Consider the following 15,499-nt stretch of genomic DNA (forward strand, 5'->3'; position numbering starts at 1 on the left):
CTAGAGGAGGAGAGCCAAGGCCTCCCACCGCCTGCTGGCTTGAGCCTCCAGAGCCAGGCCGGTGAATGGTAACCAAGCAGCCAAGAAAGTGACCCATTTTCCTGTGAAGAGGCAGCCAAGCTCTGCTTAGCATTCCAGGGAGACTCTCTCCTCCTCCTCCTCCTCCTCATTAGCATGTTTTTGGACACCCGAATTGTCCAACTCCAGGCCTTCTCTGCAGCCCGTCTCTGTGCTTCCCTCCGCTCTTCTGAATGAAGACCCAGAAAATGCATCAATGGACCTTCTTGTCCTCTCCTGGTTACTATAACAACCTTGGCAGGGCCCAGCTGGCCGCACAGGACCAATGCCCCCCCTCCCCCCCCCCCAGCAGCACAAAATGGCCCAGGCTTGCCTGAGAGGCTTTGGGCAACTCTGCACCCTCTTTTTGGGGGGCTGAGAGAGAAGCTTGCCCTGAGGGAAGACACAGGAGTGCAAAGCTGAGCAAAGTGGGCCTGGATGCAAGCAGGGAGGTGGGGGGACTCCCACAGCCAGGAGGTGAAGCCCCCCCCCCAACCTGGGACCTGGCCCAAGCAGAAGCGAATAGGAATGCCCCCTGCCTTGCCCTAACCCTTCACTCCACTGCCTTCTTCCTTGGCTGCGGCTGCTGGCATCCCAATACTGCTGCCCCAATCTGTAAGGTTAGATAGATAAGATAACCTTTATTGTCATTTTTTTTCCTGTGGGCACACTGGTACCCATTAAAAAGGAAATTCTGTTGCCTGCTCTCAAAAGTGGACACATACATAACACAACACAAAAACATCTCTACTTATAACAGGTTGCTTAGTGACCATTTGATGTTGCAAGAGACCCCCCCAAAGGTACTTAACACCTGATTCTGAAGGTCTGAATGCTCCCCCCTCCCCACCATCCTGTGATGGCATTTTGGGATGAGATCAGCAGCTGTTTGCAGCATTCCACACTCCCCTGAATGTGGTTGCCAAAAACCGCATTTACATCTGGGTCCTGGCAAGAAGTGTTTTGCGACTGCCCCAAAAGAGTCATTCATATGCTGACCCACTTTAAAATGGCCAGGCTCCGTTACAGTTGTAAGTCGAGGACTACCTGTGCCACTACAACAACAGCCACCCAAAACCCAGAACCACCATCCGGCCGGAGCCGTCATAGAGGGAAGCAGCCCTTTCAATACTCTGGCAGCCACTTTGGCCACTTCCCTCTTGGGGGGGAGGGGGAGGGTACACCCCCCCCCCGCACCCCCGGCAGCCTGCCAGTTCCCCGAACTCCCCAATCCCCTGCTGTGCGTTAGCAGCAAATGTCGCATGGACTAAATTAGCTTCGCAAAAAACCTGCCGAATCCTTCAGATGGTCCCACACAGTTTCATTATAAGCAATTAAGAGCCTAATTTTAAGCACCGAAGTCTGACACCTGCCAGGAAGAAGAAGAAGAAGGCAGATCCTCTCCGCACAGGCGCAGGAGCTCAGCTCCAGAAGGGGGTCTGGGGAGAGCTCTACCAGCAGCGGACCTGTGGGGATGGAAGCCCGAGAGGGAACGGGGACCACCGGCTTATCCAAGATATCTTGGGAATTTATCCTGCCTCTTTGTTGCTGTTGCTTTGGCATCAGCTACATGCAATTCTTTTTGCAAGATTGAAATTTCTTTCATCATTAAAATGTCAAAAATCGTCCAAGGTTTAAGGGCCTGCTGCCTGGATAGTGAGGAAGGGTTTCTTTCCGAGCTTAGCCCAGAGAGTCCGGCTGGAGGAGTGGCCACTATTCCCTCAAACATCTACGCAAGAGCTTCCGTCCAAGAGGACCCTCAAGGGCACCAGGGCCTTTGCACGGAGAGCCCCCGAGGAGCCTTTCCACGCTTCTCCCCAGGGTGGAAAACGTTCATTTAGGAGGAGGGGAAACCTGGCATTTTCTCCTTCACAGATTAATCACTCCAGGAGGACTTGGAGAAGGTCTGGGTCTGGGCTTCGTGGATGCTCACCGCTTAGTCATCAATGACTGAAAAGGGGGGGGGGGAGTGCGTGGATTGCGTCCAGTGTGTAAGCGCAGCTTCAGATTAAGAGAGATCCGCTGCAAAGCCCGGTGGCGTCTTCCTATATGCACCGGGGAGGTATGGGGTCTCCTGCTTGAGCAGGGGGCTGGACTAGAAGGCCTCCAAGGTCCCTCCCAGCTGATTGATTGACGATCAGGTACCCCCCCCCTTTGCTTGGGAAGAAGGCAGAAGCCCAAGCAGCTCAGGAGGAGCCACAGGTGAGCAATGCAACGCGATGGATCTTCCTTTCACGAAAAAGACTTTTTTATCCTGCCTTCTATTATTTTTACAAATAACTCAGGGCAGATTTATAGCAGTGCATTTAATGACCGTTTGAAGTTACAACAGCACAGAAAAAGTGGCTTATGGTCGTTTTTCACACTTACGACCGTTGCAGCCTCCCCTGTGGTCACCTGATCAAAATTCGGACGCTTGGCAACTGACTTGTATTTATGACGGTTGCAACGTTCCAAGGTCACGTGATCCCCTTTTGCGATCTTCCGACAAGCAAAGTCAATGGGGAAGCCAGACCCACTCAACATCCGTGGCAAAAAAGGTCATAAAATGGGGCAAAACTCACTTAACAGTTGTCTCACTTAGCAACAGACATTTGGGGCTCAATTGTGATCGTAAGCCAAGGACTACCTGCATTCCTTTTTCCTCCTATCTTCCATAGAACAACCACCCTGTCAGGTGGGCCAGGCTGAGAGACGGGGACTGGCTCGTGATCCCCACTTTGCTGTTGTAAACAGGACTTCAAACCCGGAATCCTTTCAACTCTGCCTGAGGCTTCCAGCCCAGCCTGCGAACAACCCACCAGCTCAATCCCGGCTTCTTTGCCCATCTGCCACCCTGGTCTGGCTGCTGGCATGAATCATGCCTGAATCACAGGCGCTTCCCACCAGGATGCGGGTGGGAATTAACCGCACCCTGCGCACAGACGCTTCCCCTCTGCTCTGCCAGCCTGAAGGGCCGCTGGACTCAGGCTATCTACGGGGAGTCCTTGACTTAAAACCACTGGCTTAGCGAGTGTCCAAAGCGACATTGGGACCGAAAAACATGAGTCTGTCCTCACACTTACAACTGTCCCCACATTCACATGATCTAATTTTGGGTGCCTAGCAACTGGCATGTATTTGCCATGGTTGCAGCGTCACGCGGTCACCATCTGTGATTTTTCCAGCCGGCTTCAGGCAAGTAAAGTCAATTGGGGAAGCTGGGTTCACTTAGCAACTGCGTGATTCGCTTAACAACAGTAGCAAAACAATTCTGGGAGTTGAAGTCCAGAGGTTGTAAAGGGACCACAAAAGGGTTGTAAAAGGAAGGAAGGGAGGGGGAGGGAGGGAGGAAGACTCAACCTTGAGGCAGTCAGGATCGAACTCCTGGCTGTGGGCAGAGTTTGCCTGCCATCCCGCCCTCTAACCACTGCACCACCACAGCCCTTTTATGATCTTCTTTTATGACCTTCTGACAAGCCAAGTCAGTGGGAAAGCCAGATTCACTGAACAACCATGTTACTAATGAACAACTGGAGTGATTCACATAACAACTGTAGCAAGAAAGGTCATAAAATGAGGCAATTCTCTTAACAACTGTTTTGTTTAGCAAAACAAAATGGAGAATTGGTTGAGCCCTTCTTCAATTTAAATTTAAATAACAGAGTTGGAGGGGGACCTTGGAGGTCTTCCAGTCCAGCCCCCTGCTCAAACAGAAGACCCCGGATAAATGGCTGTCTGATCTCTTATCGAATGCCTCCAGTGATGGAGCTTCTGGAGGAAAGTCGTTCCGCTGGTTGACTGTTCTCACTGTCAGGAAATTCCTCCTCAGTTCCAGGTTGCTTCTCCCCTTGATTGGTTTCCATCTGTTGCTTCTTGTCCTGCCCTCAGGGGCTTTGGAGAATAGGTTGACTCCTTCTTCAATTTAAATTTAAAGTCAATTTAAATGTCCCTGTTGTAATTGGGCAATGGAATTGTGTGTCATTACATAAGTAAACAAAAGACAGTTACACAATTTTGGGCAAGTTTTCCAGGTTTGGGAAGTGTTGCCCTATGGAGCACCTTGAAATTAATGGCCCTGAGTTTTTAGTATTCTCAAGAAAGAGTTTCAGAGCTCCAGCTAGTTATAAGAACGGTGGGAGACGGACGGATGCAGCCTTTGAGGTACTTAAGGGCTTGTTTTCAACTTTCTGGCTGGTGGACTAACCAAGCGAGGGAGCTTAATCTAAGAACACGGAGCATTCCTGGCGATTATGAAATGTGTGAGGCAACACCGTTAACAACCAGGCCCAAGAAGCAATTAAAGTATTGAAACTTCTGGTTTAATACTGCCCGGTGTTCAGTCCCGATTCTCCACAGGCTTCAAAGCCATCCAATTAAAATCCACAAAAGATGTAAAGTGAATCCCCGAAGCAACTCTGGGGGCTCTCAAAGACCAGAATTCAACCGGTGTTTCCTCCGAGGCTTATCAGGCACTCTGGCCTCTGGCCAAAGCTGATCCCTCGAGGGACTTCCTTGCCGCACTGGACCTTGTTAGATGGGGGTGTTTCTCCCCCAGGGAGGAATTAATCTTGGTTTGGCTTTTCTGTTCTGGCAATATCCACTCTCAGCCTTAATAAAACACGTGCAAATTTAAGCAAAATATTTGGGACATCTCAATGGATTTCCCATGCCCACTATACTGCAGGTCCTGTCACAATTATTGGGACTATCCCCAATTTTTTTTTTTTTAATGTTTGACAAGAGGATTTTTTCCCTGGCCAAAATTATGGGCTCCCATTAGGATATGGAAGGACACAGGCTGCCTTTCCTTGCACAATTCCAACTTGTGTAGGCTTTGATATGGAGAGTAACTCTGGTTCACATGGGTTGCTAAAATGCCCAATTGTCAAAAAAATTAATCTTTTTTTACACTCAAGGTGTTACCGTTCTCTTTTTCAGTGACCAATTTCTAGATGCCTCCAAGGAGGTTGCCAAATTCTTATCAGGATTCAGATTGACAATCATTTCATCCACTCCTTCCATTATTGTCTTTTAACTCTCTGCCTAGATCAGGGGTGGGGAAACCTGGGCCCTTTCGTGGCTGGCTCAGCAATTCTGGGAATTGAAGTCCACAAGTCATAAAGGGGCCAAGGTCCCCCAACCCTGGTCCATATGTTCACACACAATCTCTGTATCCGAAGGAATTTTATGACCGTCTTGGGCTGTAAACAAATCAACTAACCGGAACCGCTATTTCCAAAGCAGACAGCCAACAGCTGGGGAGGGCTGTGCCTTTTCTACTCTGGAGCAAAGTTTTTCAACTTTGACAACTTTGTCACCTCTGGGGCATCCTCTGGGGAACTAAGGTCCACACGTCTTAACATTGTGGAGGTTGAAAAACATCAAGCAAGGGGCACCTCCCGAATTCTGTCTCTTTAGGTCTTTCCTCGTGTGCGTGACACAACATTGCCTGGCTGGTCTTGATGTTTCAGTCCCGAGTAGTGATAATTAGCTTTTGTTGATAAATTCCTCAACGGACACATCAAACCCTGGCACTTTTCAGGCTGAATTCATCTGCCTTGGCCAGTATGAGGCTCCAAAGAGTGGCAACCACATAGGGGGGTTTACCCAGGAGGTCCCAAACAGGCCCCGGATGGCCAACTGGGATGTGTGGGGCAGCTGGGGGGGGGGTTGGAGAGATGAGGGGCACCAGGGCTGTGGGTGGGTCTTGCTGGGGCTTAATCCCTGGTGGGTCTGGTTGTCCTCTAGGGTGACAGGATGCTGCCTTCAGCTGGAGAGTTGTGGCTCTCTCCCTCTTGTATGAATAACAAACACCCACCCACCCACTATATATAACAACCCTCCCCAGTTACTCACCTGCTCCACCCTCCAATTCTGTGTCCTTAATTTTTTTTTTCCATCCCTCTTGCACACAAACACACAAACTTAAAAAAACCATTGGGGGGGGGAAATGGGATCTCTGACTGTCTCCAAGTATGTCACACTTTTCATCAGGGACTGTGAGGTGTAAGAAATTAATGGAGATAAATAAGTGCAGAAAAGGAACTGATAATGGAGGACAGAAATTAAGTGTGCTTTGGGGGGATAATTAACTGCTTGCCCTCCTTAAAGTATGATAGTAATCAGGTCCAAATATATTTATACATATATTAGTAGGTTAACATCATTAGACATTTAATCCTTGCAGAAAATGTTGATGTAGCTAATTATTTTGGAGGCATCACACACCTACACAGAGAGATTTCATCATTCCTAGTTCCTAATCCATTTCATGCCAAGCCAGAGAAAATGCATCAAACTACTTAACAATATGGATATTCCTAAGTGCTAACTGCATAGTGAGCAGCAGAATTCCTGCCCTGCAAAAGGAATTCCCCATCGGTTCCCCCACCCCTCCCACCAAGGGGCATGCAGCAGCTTCCTCCAGGGAGACGTGCCAGGAATCCCAGGGCACCAGAGGGGATGGGAGACGCATATGGTCACTGGCTCTGGCATGGACAAGGCCACACGGCCCATCCCCAGGTTCCTCCTGAAACCTTGGTTCCTTTGCTGGGACCCTCAAGTCCCAGAACCGTTTTTGAATGAGCCCCCACCCCACCCCCCAGCAAGGGCCAAGGCTGGCACAAAGCAGCAGGCAGAGAGAGACCCATCAAGGGGCAGGTCACTCAGGTGGGGGGACCCCTTCAGCTGGTCACTTGGGACATGCTTGTCCAGGGGAAAACTGCCCACAGGAGCAGGTAAGACTAAGGTGAGCTTTGCAGAAGTTGGCGATCTAGGCTGCCTTCCTTGGAGAACATTAGCTGTGGCCCCCGGTTGCTGCTGTATTAGACACGAGAGGGTTAATTCAAAGTGAAAACTAATCTAATTAAAGGTAAAGGTTCCCCTCGCCCATATGCGCTAGTCGTTCCCAACTCTAGGGGGCGGTGCTCATCTCCGTTTCAAAACCGAAGAGCCAGCGCTGTTCGAAGACGTCTCCGTGGTCATGTGGCCAGCATGACTCAATGCCAAAGGCGCACAGAACGCTGTTCCCTTCCCACCAAAAGTGGTTCCTATTTTTCTACTTGCATTTTTTAACATGGTTTCAAACTGCTAGGTTGGCAGAAGCTGGGACAAGTCACGGGAGCTCACCCCGTTCTGCGGCACTAGGGTTTCCAACCACTGAACTGCCGACCTTTGGGTTGACAAGCTCAGCATCTTAGCCACTGAGCCACCGCGTCCTATTCAATCTAATTATTATTTATTAAATTTATTTGCTACCAGCAAATAATAGGCAGCACATAATGGATTTGAGAAGGGAGTCAGGGGGGCATGCTGCTGTTCTTTGAGGGCAGGAGGGGTGCCCCACTGCACCTGAAGCAGTAACAAAGCAGCAAGGAGGGAGACGTTGGAGGGGAGGGCAGGAGAGGCTTGAAAGGATGGCTGGGAAGCGAGAACGGGTGAAGGGGAGCGGTGAGCAAGTCCAGACAGAGAATCCCAAGGCAGAAAATGCCACTTGCCACCCTTCAGATTCTGCCAGAACTCAACCAGCCCAGGAAGGCAACCAGCTCCCAGCTCAAGCATTAAACTGGATCCATGATCAGAGCAGGACTTTTTGCAAAGAAAAACGCCAAGGAAGCGTTGTCTAGGAGGGAAATCGTTTCAGGCGAGAGGAGGGCCCGAGGAGGGGCAGAGACGTTACCTTTGTGACGAAGAGAGTGCGGGGGTCAATGATGTCCAGGAAGTGTCTCAATCTGCCATAAAACGAGCCCTGTGGAGACAGAAGCACCAGCATCAGGACCAGAGAGCCACCCATCCGCAAGGCCTTCCTTCCCCCCCCACCCGCCGGCCAAGCAGCCTGCCTCCCTCCCTCTGACCCAGGGACCCCTGGCAGCCCTCCTGCCTCTTCTCCAAAGCGCCTGTGGCCCCCACGGAAGAGCCCAGCCCACCAAAGCCCCAGGCAACACTTCATGCCGAAAGGCCCCCAGCCTCCCCCCCTCACTGCTGGGGCTATAAAAGCAGGTGCCATTCAGGGCCAAGCTTCACCCCCCCGCCCCCAGTGTTACTACTGATCCAGGGCTCCTGGGATGTCTGGGGCGACCCCTCTGGACCTTCAGCATGGGGGATATGGCTCCCCAGGATTCCTTTTTGTTACAGACGCTGAGTTCAGCTCAGAGGCCACTCTGGGGACGTTCCTACCGCTCAAAACCAGGATATTGGGGGACCTCAACCCCCCACTTTTCAGTCCAAACCCCCAGACCATTGTAAACAGCTGTGGCCTTGGTCAAGAAACCCGGGCACAGTATAATCAACTTCAATTGAGATGGAGAGAAGATCAAAAAAACGGTTTAATGTTGCATGAAGAAGAATTGGTTAGACAGATAAAAGAGAAAGGCCCAATGCATATTAAGAGGATTTATAATGTTTTGTTAGAAAGAGATTCAGAAAATGAATTGGTTAAAGATTGTATGATAAAATGGGCGCAAAATTTTGGAGAACCAGTTATGATGGAAACATGGGAAAAAATATGGGTTCAGAATGTTAAGTTTACACAGTTGCAGAATTTAAGGGAAAATTTTTTATAAAATGTTTTATAGGTGGCATTTAGATCCTAAGAAATTGTCATGTATGTATCCTAATGTTCAACCGAAATGTTGGAGATGTGATTGTTTAGATGCTACATATTATCATATATGGTGGACATGCAAGAAAGCCAAGGCTTTTTGGATAAAAATTTGGTGGGTTATGCAAAATGTTTTAAAGAAAAAAATTCAATTTTCTCCTCATTTGTTTTTACTGGGTATAGTTAAGGGTTTTTCAGTGGGTGAAACAAAATTGATATTGTATATGGTGACAGCAGCCAGGTTACTGATTGCTCAATATTGGAAAAGGGATGATATGCCTACAATTCAAGAATGGACTTTGAAGATGGCCAGTTTTGCAGAAATGGCGAAGATATCCGCATACTTAAAAGACCGGACTCAAGAGAGTTATGCATGGGAGTGGAAGAATTGGATAGATTATGTGCAGAATAAATACCAAACCAGGAAGTACCAGATAGCTTTTAGCTAAATGTTGTGTAGAAATGTATAGTATATGGGGGCAAAATTGTTTATTGTTATGTAGAAATTTATAGTCCACAGGGAGGAGAATAGAAGGGTGGTAAAGTATGATATAATACAATGTGGATGGATTTCACCTTGGGGAAGTCATGGGGGGGGAGGGTTTGGGGGGGGAAATGGGGGAAAAATTGATGTTTGTAAAACTTTTTCAATAAAAAAAAGAAACCCGGGCACTGCCAGGCACAGCACCACAGGGGTTGAGGTTGGCGCTTCAGAAGGAAAGCAGGGATTGCCCTCCACCCAGCACACCAGATCTTCCCCTCCTCTTCAGAGAAACCTGAGCAATGGCGGCCCTTTGATGGAGACCCCAAGAAGCCCCACCCCCTCCAGCAGGGGCACAGCAGCAGGTGAGGGGCCCCAGGGTTCCTGGCCATAGAGCTGCCCCCTCTATGGCTCCTGGAGCAGGAACCGGCCATCACAAAGGGAGCGTCTGACTGGCAAAGGCTGATCCATTCGGGGGGGCAGAACTCTCCCTGGCAGGGATCCCCCCTTTCTATTGGAGCCTCTGCCAGCAGAAATGCTCCTCAAGCTATGGAAATCAGCCCTTCTTGTGGTTGGAGTCCGAGGCAGAAGCACACCAGGCCCTCGGCCTTCCTCAGGGGCACCCAGTCACTTTACATCTCTCTGGTGCGACAGCTGCTCCGGAGGGGTCATCTCAATCCACACGTGCAGTGCCAATGGAGATCGTACCCCCTGTCCACCGGTGTGCATCGTACAACCCTGACCTTCTGGAAGCCTTGCTTGGGGCACTGCGGATGGAGCCCTTCCACCAGTCCACCCCGAGACCCCCGTCCTGGAAGGGCTCCATGGCGGGCCCTTTCTAGAAGAGCATCCTTGCACCCCCAAACCCAGGCAGGTGCCCATCCCGTCCCGCGGGCACTTCAAAGCGGCCATTCACAGCCACCCCTAACGAAGCTAGCGCAGAGGAATTCGTCCCTCCCACGCCCTGCCTGAGCCCGAAGAGTTTGAAGAAAAACTCTGTTAATCAGCACTGGGGAAAAAAAATTAATTGGTGCAGAACACCTCCAGCTTCTCCCTCTCACATGGCTTGGCTCACTTACAAAAGAACAAAACTAATTAAGCAAATCTTTTCATAAAATAAATTAGTTCTGGGCAGAGACACAGCAGAAAACAAAGCAGCCGCTCTCGTTAGCTAAGCGAACCAGACAGCTGGCCCAGCTCCCCTCGCCTGTGCCACGCCTGCCACGCCGGCAGACTGTCTCAGAACCAGCTCCGTGGACCCAGACCGTGGATCCTCAGAGAACGATCGTCACTATCAGTAAGAGACGACCACAATCTTCTGGGCTTCCATCTCTCAGCAGTTTCCTGGCAGGGGAATCAAAAGCCTCCATTATCTCCCTCTCAGGCCTCTCTGAGAGGCCGGTCAGGGATCCCAAAATGAATTCCCATCCTCACTTTACTTCTTCCTTCCTCTTTTTCTTATCCAAATATTTCTTATCCAAGGGTTTGGATGGTCCATTCCTGAATTTTGGGGCAAGTATGCATGTTTTCCTGTATGTAAAGTGCAACATACCCATCTCATTCAGCCTGGAATTAAATGTAGCCTTTGTGCCAATGAAATGTCAGGGTTGCCAACCTTCCACTTTGGCCCTTGGAGTTAGGACCTCTAGTCCTCCCTGTGAGTTTCTCACACAGTGCGCTCAGCTGAGGCACCTGAGGTTTTGACTACCAATTCAGAGTCTCCAGAGGTGCTTGGAATTGTTCTTCTGGATGGGTCATTTGCCTGGACATGACCGGAAGGAACCTTGTGAGTGAGTTTAGGTAAGTTCAGTCTGCCACACGGCCTGTGTGGGCCCCTGGAAGGCCACCTTTCCCACGACATCATACAAGGACTGTGCACAGCCTCCTGGGGTCCTTTTAGCAAGGAATCATCCATCATCACAATGTGCCTCTTCTTCCTCTAGAGTTTCTCCAGTCCTTGTGGTCCACGTGTCTTCTACAATACCCCACAATGTGGTCTGCCTGCGTGGCTGTAATCCATTCTCTAAGAGGGAGAGGCTAGAGTGCCACCTGAACCCAGGCTCTCCCAAAAGTTTGCTTCTGCCAGAGAGGGTGGGTGAGTGAGATGCTCCTCCCAGACCTTCCTAACTTCTCTGTCCTCCTAGGACACATCTGGGACCCCCCCCTCATCTGCTCCAACACATTCCGCAGACTTCCAGGGTGGCTCAAGGTCTTCTAGTCCAGCCCCAAGACTAGGGCAGGGATCCTCAGGTCACTCCGGAAAAGAACCCTTTTCTTCTTCATGGGCCTCTGGCTTTTTCTATTTCTTGCTGCTAAATAGCATTTTTAAAAAAGGGGCCAATTTTCAAGTCTATCAAGATTCCTTTGAATGTTAATCCGTCTTCTGAGATGCTTCAAGTTTCTACCAGCTTGTGGCCATCTGCAAATTTGATGAGCATCTCCTTGACACTCCCCCCCCCCACTTAAGATCTAAGAAGGCTGAGGAAGAACAGAGCCAGGACAGAGCTGCAAGATACCCCAATGCCCCCAGCTTGACACAGGTCCATTAAGGTCCAAGTGTTGGGTATGGATGTTCAACCAACTGCAACTCCATCTGGTGGAGCAGCCCATACTGTCCTATTTGAAGAAGGACGGGGCAATGGGCCATCTTATCAAAGGACCAAAGCCTTGGTGAAATCTTGCAAACCCAATGCCTTCCGATAGGATTGGTGTTAAGCCGATTGGTCTACAGTTTCCTGAGCCCCCTTTTCTATAGCTTGGGACAATATCAGGTTTTCTCCAGTCTTCTGGCCTTTCCTGTGGATCCCAGCACTGTCAGAGACTACAGAAGATGCTCCTGAGATCACACCTGCTGCTTCCTTCCACAGCCTAGGATAGTCCACAGCCTAGGGGACCGGTTGACCGTCTGCTTCCTTGACCTCCATTGTTCCACACATACCCAAAGAACCTTCCTTCTTGTTCATCATCATGCTGACCTTTTGCCTTCCTGACTCCATCTGTGCAGATTAGAGTTATTTGCTGATGTTCTGTTTTCTCTACGTGCCCCTTTCCATTTCTTAAACTTGTCCCTTTTCTCAGTCCACCAGAGAGCTTTTGGTGCAACCATGGTGGCCTCATTGGGAAGGTCTCCCATTTCATTTCTCTTTGGAATTGACTAGGTTTGGGCTTTAATTATCTCGTTTTTAGGTTTCCCAACTCTCCCCAACTGTTTTTTCCCCTAAGGACCTTCATCCATGGAATCCTTCCTGCTTTGCTCTCCACTAGTTGGGATCTACTCTTGAAATTTAAAGCAGCAATCCGCAACATGTTCTCTCTGCCTGGGAGGTGGTGGAATCCCCCTCCTCAGGCCCTTCCCTCCCTCCCCATAAAGACACAAACTCCATTGCAGCAGGTCACATGCTGTTCCCTGGTTGTCTGGGGTACCTGGAGCCTTCCCTGCTCCTCCCCTCCCCAAATTTTCATGCGCCCTCTAACTCTGTTTGTTCACTCCGGGCCGCAGGCTCCCCAAAACTTCGCGCCCCCCCCAGGGCAAGCCTGGAGGGAAAGAGGCTGGCTGAAAGATGGAATGAAAATGGGGAAGTCTTCTGTTTGACTCTCTGGCCAAACTCTGCCTCTTCTTCCTGTTTGCTCACTTGGTGAGGCGAGTCAGCCCAGCAAACTCCGGAAGGGTGCAGGCGCCCCTCCAAAGGGACCAGCCCCTCTTCAGCAAAGGAGCAAAACAGCCTTGAGGAAGCAGCACGGGCTGCCCCAGGCCCTTCAGAGGGTTGAAGGTCTGGAGGAAACAGCCAGGTAAGGTTTTCTCTCTTATCACCTGGGCAGTTCTGACGAGCAAAGTCCAAGGTTTAGTGGTATTTATGGAGGCTGAACTTCGACTAGAACCCGTGGCAAATAAACCTGTGTACTTTTTGGGGTGGGCCAGAAGTAGGACATGAGGCATCCCTTCCAATGAAGCGAAGGGGCTGCCAGTGGCCCAGAGCAGAGCAGAAGGCAAAGAAAGTCATTCGTTCTGCCTCTCAGAAAGGCGGCCATTCCCCAATGACAGATGAGGGACACCCCCCCCAAAGCAGCAGGGCACCTCCGCTCCCGGAAGGCTGGCACTGCCAGGCAGGAAGACCCAGGCAGGCCCTTTGTCGGGGGGGGGGGGCAGAGGGAGGAGGGGGGGCTCCCTTTGGGTGAAATTGCCCCCTCCTTCCAAAGGCCTCGGCTGCCCCAAAAGCGCCCCTCCCCCGCCAAGGGTCCTCCGGGGGCTCTGAGCCCGGGAGAGGAGAGAAGGGGGGGGTCCTCGGGGGAGGCAACTTCCTCCCTGCAAAGGACCGGGAGGGAAGCCGGCCGCTCTGCCTTCCTCGGGCAGCCTTGCGGAGGGAACCCCCGGGCCGGCTTTGGGCAGCGCGGCTCAGCTGCGGCTGAAGAGCCTGCGCCCCCCCGTCCCTCCCTCGGGGTCAGCGCCCTCCGCCGTTGCCCTGCTGGGCTAAAGGCGGGCAGCTCCCACGGGGCCGAGCAGCGCTGAGCCCCCTCACGCAGGGGCCGCTGCCCCCAGCCCTGGCACGGCTGCCCTGCCCTCTTCTAGAGACGGATCCAGTTCCTCCGCACCCCTCCCCCGCCTCCTTCCCGCACTTAGACTCGAACTCGCCACCGGCGGAGAAGCCCCGCCCCTGGGGGAAAGCAACTGCCAATCAAAAACCTTCCTGGCATCCAGAAAAGGGCGGGAATTCCAGAAGGCAAGCGACAGCGGTAGCGCCCAATCAGCGGGCGGCCTGGCGGCAGGAGGCGGGAGTCGCTCTTCCCCGGCAGCGGAGCCCCCGGGCGAGGGACGGCCCAGCGCCCGCCCGGCAGGCGCCCCCTCCCCGATGCCGGCGCGCGCAGCCCCGCAGCCCACCTGCTCGAAGCGGGGCTTCCCCAGCTGGAAGGCCGGGAACCCCGCGCTCTCCGCCATCCCCGCTCGGCGCCACTTTCGCGTGCGAAGTGCTCCTTGCAGCCCGGCCCCGCCCCTTGCAGCCTGGCCCGCCCCCGATTGGCTGAGGCGCACCGCAGCTCCCGCGGAGCCTGCTGGGGCGGGTAGTTTCCTCTGGCGGCGCAAGGGCCGTTCTGTGGCCGGACCCGCGCGGCCCCGCCCCCTCCGCGACAGGGCGGAGTGAGGAAGCGCCGTTCTCCGTGCGGGGCGGGCGGGGCAGCGCCGACCGTCCGCAGCCTTCCCCAAGGAGGAGCTCGCGGGCGCCAGGACTGGAACACCCTTCCGAGAGATCAGAGGTGGGAACTACGGGCTTCCCAGAACTCCCGAGCCAGACGCCACAAGTCATAAAGGGGTGCTAGTTCCCCACCCCTGCAATAGGTCAACCAGCAGGGGATCCTGGGAATTGAAGTCTCTCTCTCTCTCTCTCTCTCTCTCTGAGTGCGTGCGTCTAACGTGTATTAAAATTTTTAAAGAAACTCAAGACTAATGTTAATATAAAGTAAGGAAGAAAAAGCAAAAAGTGCATGAAAAGCTTTAAAAAATGATAATAAAGTGGCTTCTGATAATCTTCATATCACATTTAACCTCTCTGACGTTACCTCTCTAAAGGCCCTCCTGCGAGTCCCTTGGACTGCAAGGCGATCCAACCGGTCAGTCCTAGAGGAGATCAACCCTGGCTGCTCTTTAGAAGGCCCGATCCTGAAGAGGAAACTGAAACACTTTGGCCACCTAATGAGAAGGAAGGACTCCCTGGAGAAGAGCCTCATGCTGGGAACGATGGAGGGCAAAAGAAGAAGGGGACGGCAGAGAACGAGGTGGCTGGATGGCGTCACTGAAGCAGTCGGCGTGAGCTTAAATGGGCTCCTGAGGATGGTAGAGGACAAGAAGGCCTGGAGGAACGCTGTCCATGAGGTCGCAATGGGTCGGACACAACTTCATAACTAACAACAACAAAGTTACTTGTTGCTCATTCTATAATTTATCCTAAACCTCTAAACTCTAAATCACAAGTCTCTTTTTTTCATTTTTACACAAAAAGTCCGTAAATGTAAATAATGCTTCTTCTCTAATCAAAGAAGCCAGTTTACCCATCTCAGGGAGATCTGCCCAGTTTCACCAGCCGTCCCTCCCTGGAGGGCAGTGCGAAATCTTCCCATCTCTGCATATAATCTCCAGGGCAACCATATATTGAGATAATCTTCAGTGACTTTTTTCTAACTGTGTGTCCATCAATCTTAGAATTCCCGGTTTCAATTTAATGTTGACTTTTTGTATCAATATTCTGTATTCAAGCTATGTATCATCCAATATTTTTTAAAGTGTTTTTACAAGGCCACCAAGCATGATACAATGTTCCTTCTATTTCCTATTTCTAGCATAAACATGTACTGCCTTCATGCATTCTGTAGAAATTCTCTGGCTGACCTTT

At 51.4% G+C, this 15,499-nt stretch overlaps 1 protein-coding gene and 1 long non-coding RNA gene across 2 annotated transcripts in view; one reads left to right on the top strand and one right to left on the bottom strand.

The window, feature by feature from the left end:
• SFXN5 (sideroflexin 5) overlaps positions 1-14,060 on the bottom strand; it is a 48,600-nt gene extending 34,540 nt beyond the window's left edge. Inside the window, exons 1-2 of the mRNA XM_070949025.1 lie at positions 13,996-14,060; positions 7,718-7,786 (exon numbers count right to left, since the gene is read on the bottom strand). Coding sequence (XP_070805126.1) covers positions 7,718-7,786; positions 13,996-14,052 — 126 coding nt within the window. The 5' untranslated portion in view covers positions 14,053-14,060. The remainder of the gene's footprint in view (positions 1-7,717; positions 7,787-13,995) is intronic.
• LOC139320631 (uncharacterized) lies at positions 12,788-15,074 on the top strand. Its single transcript, XR_011600713.1, has 2 exons — positions 12,788-12,908; positions 14,680-15,074. It is a non-coding gene; the product is annotated as an uncharacterized lncRNA (long non-coding RNA).
• Positions 15,075-15,499: the final 425 nt, after the last annotated feature.

This window comes from Pituophis catenifer, unplaced genomic scaffold (genome assembly GCF_029215685.1).
Source record: "Pituophis catenifer annectens isolate HBS135680 unplaced genomic scaffold, rPitCat1.0.hap2 SCAF_8, whole genome shotgun sequence".
In the NCBI taxonomy this organism is placed as follows: Eukaryota; Metazoa; Chordata; class Lepidosauria; order Squamata; family Colubridae; genus Pituophis; species Pituophis catenifer.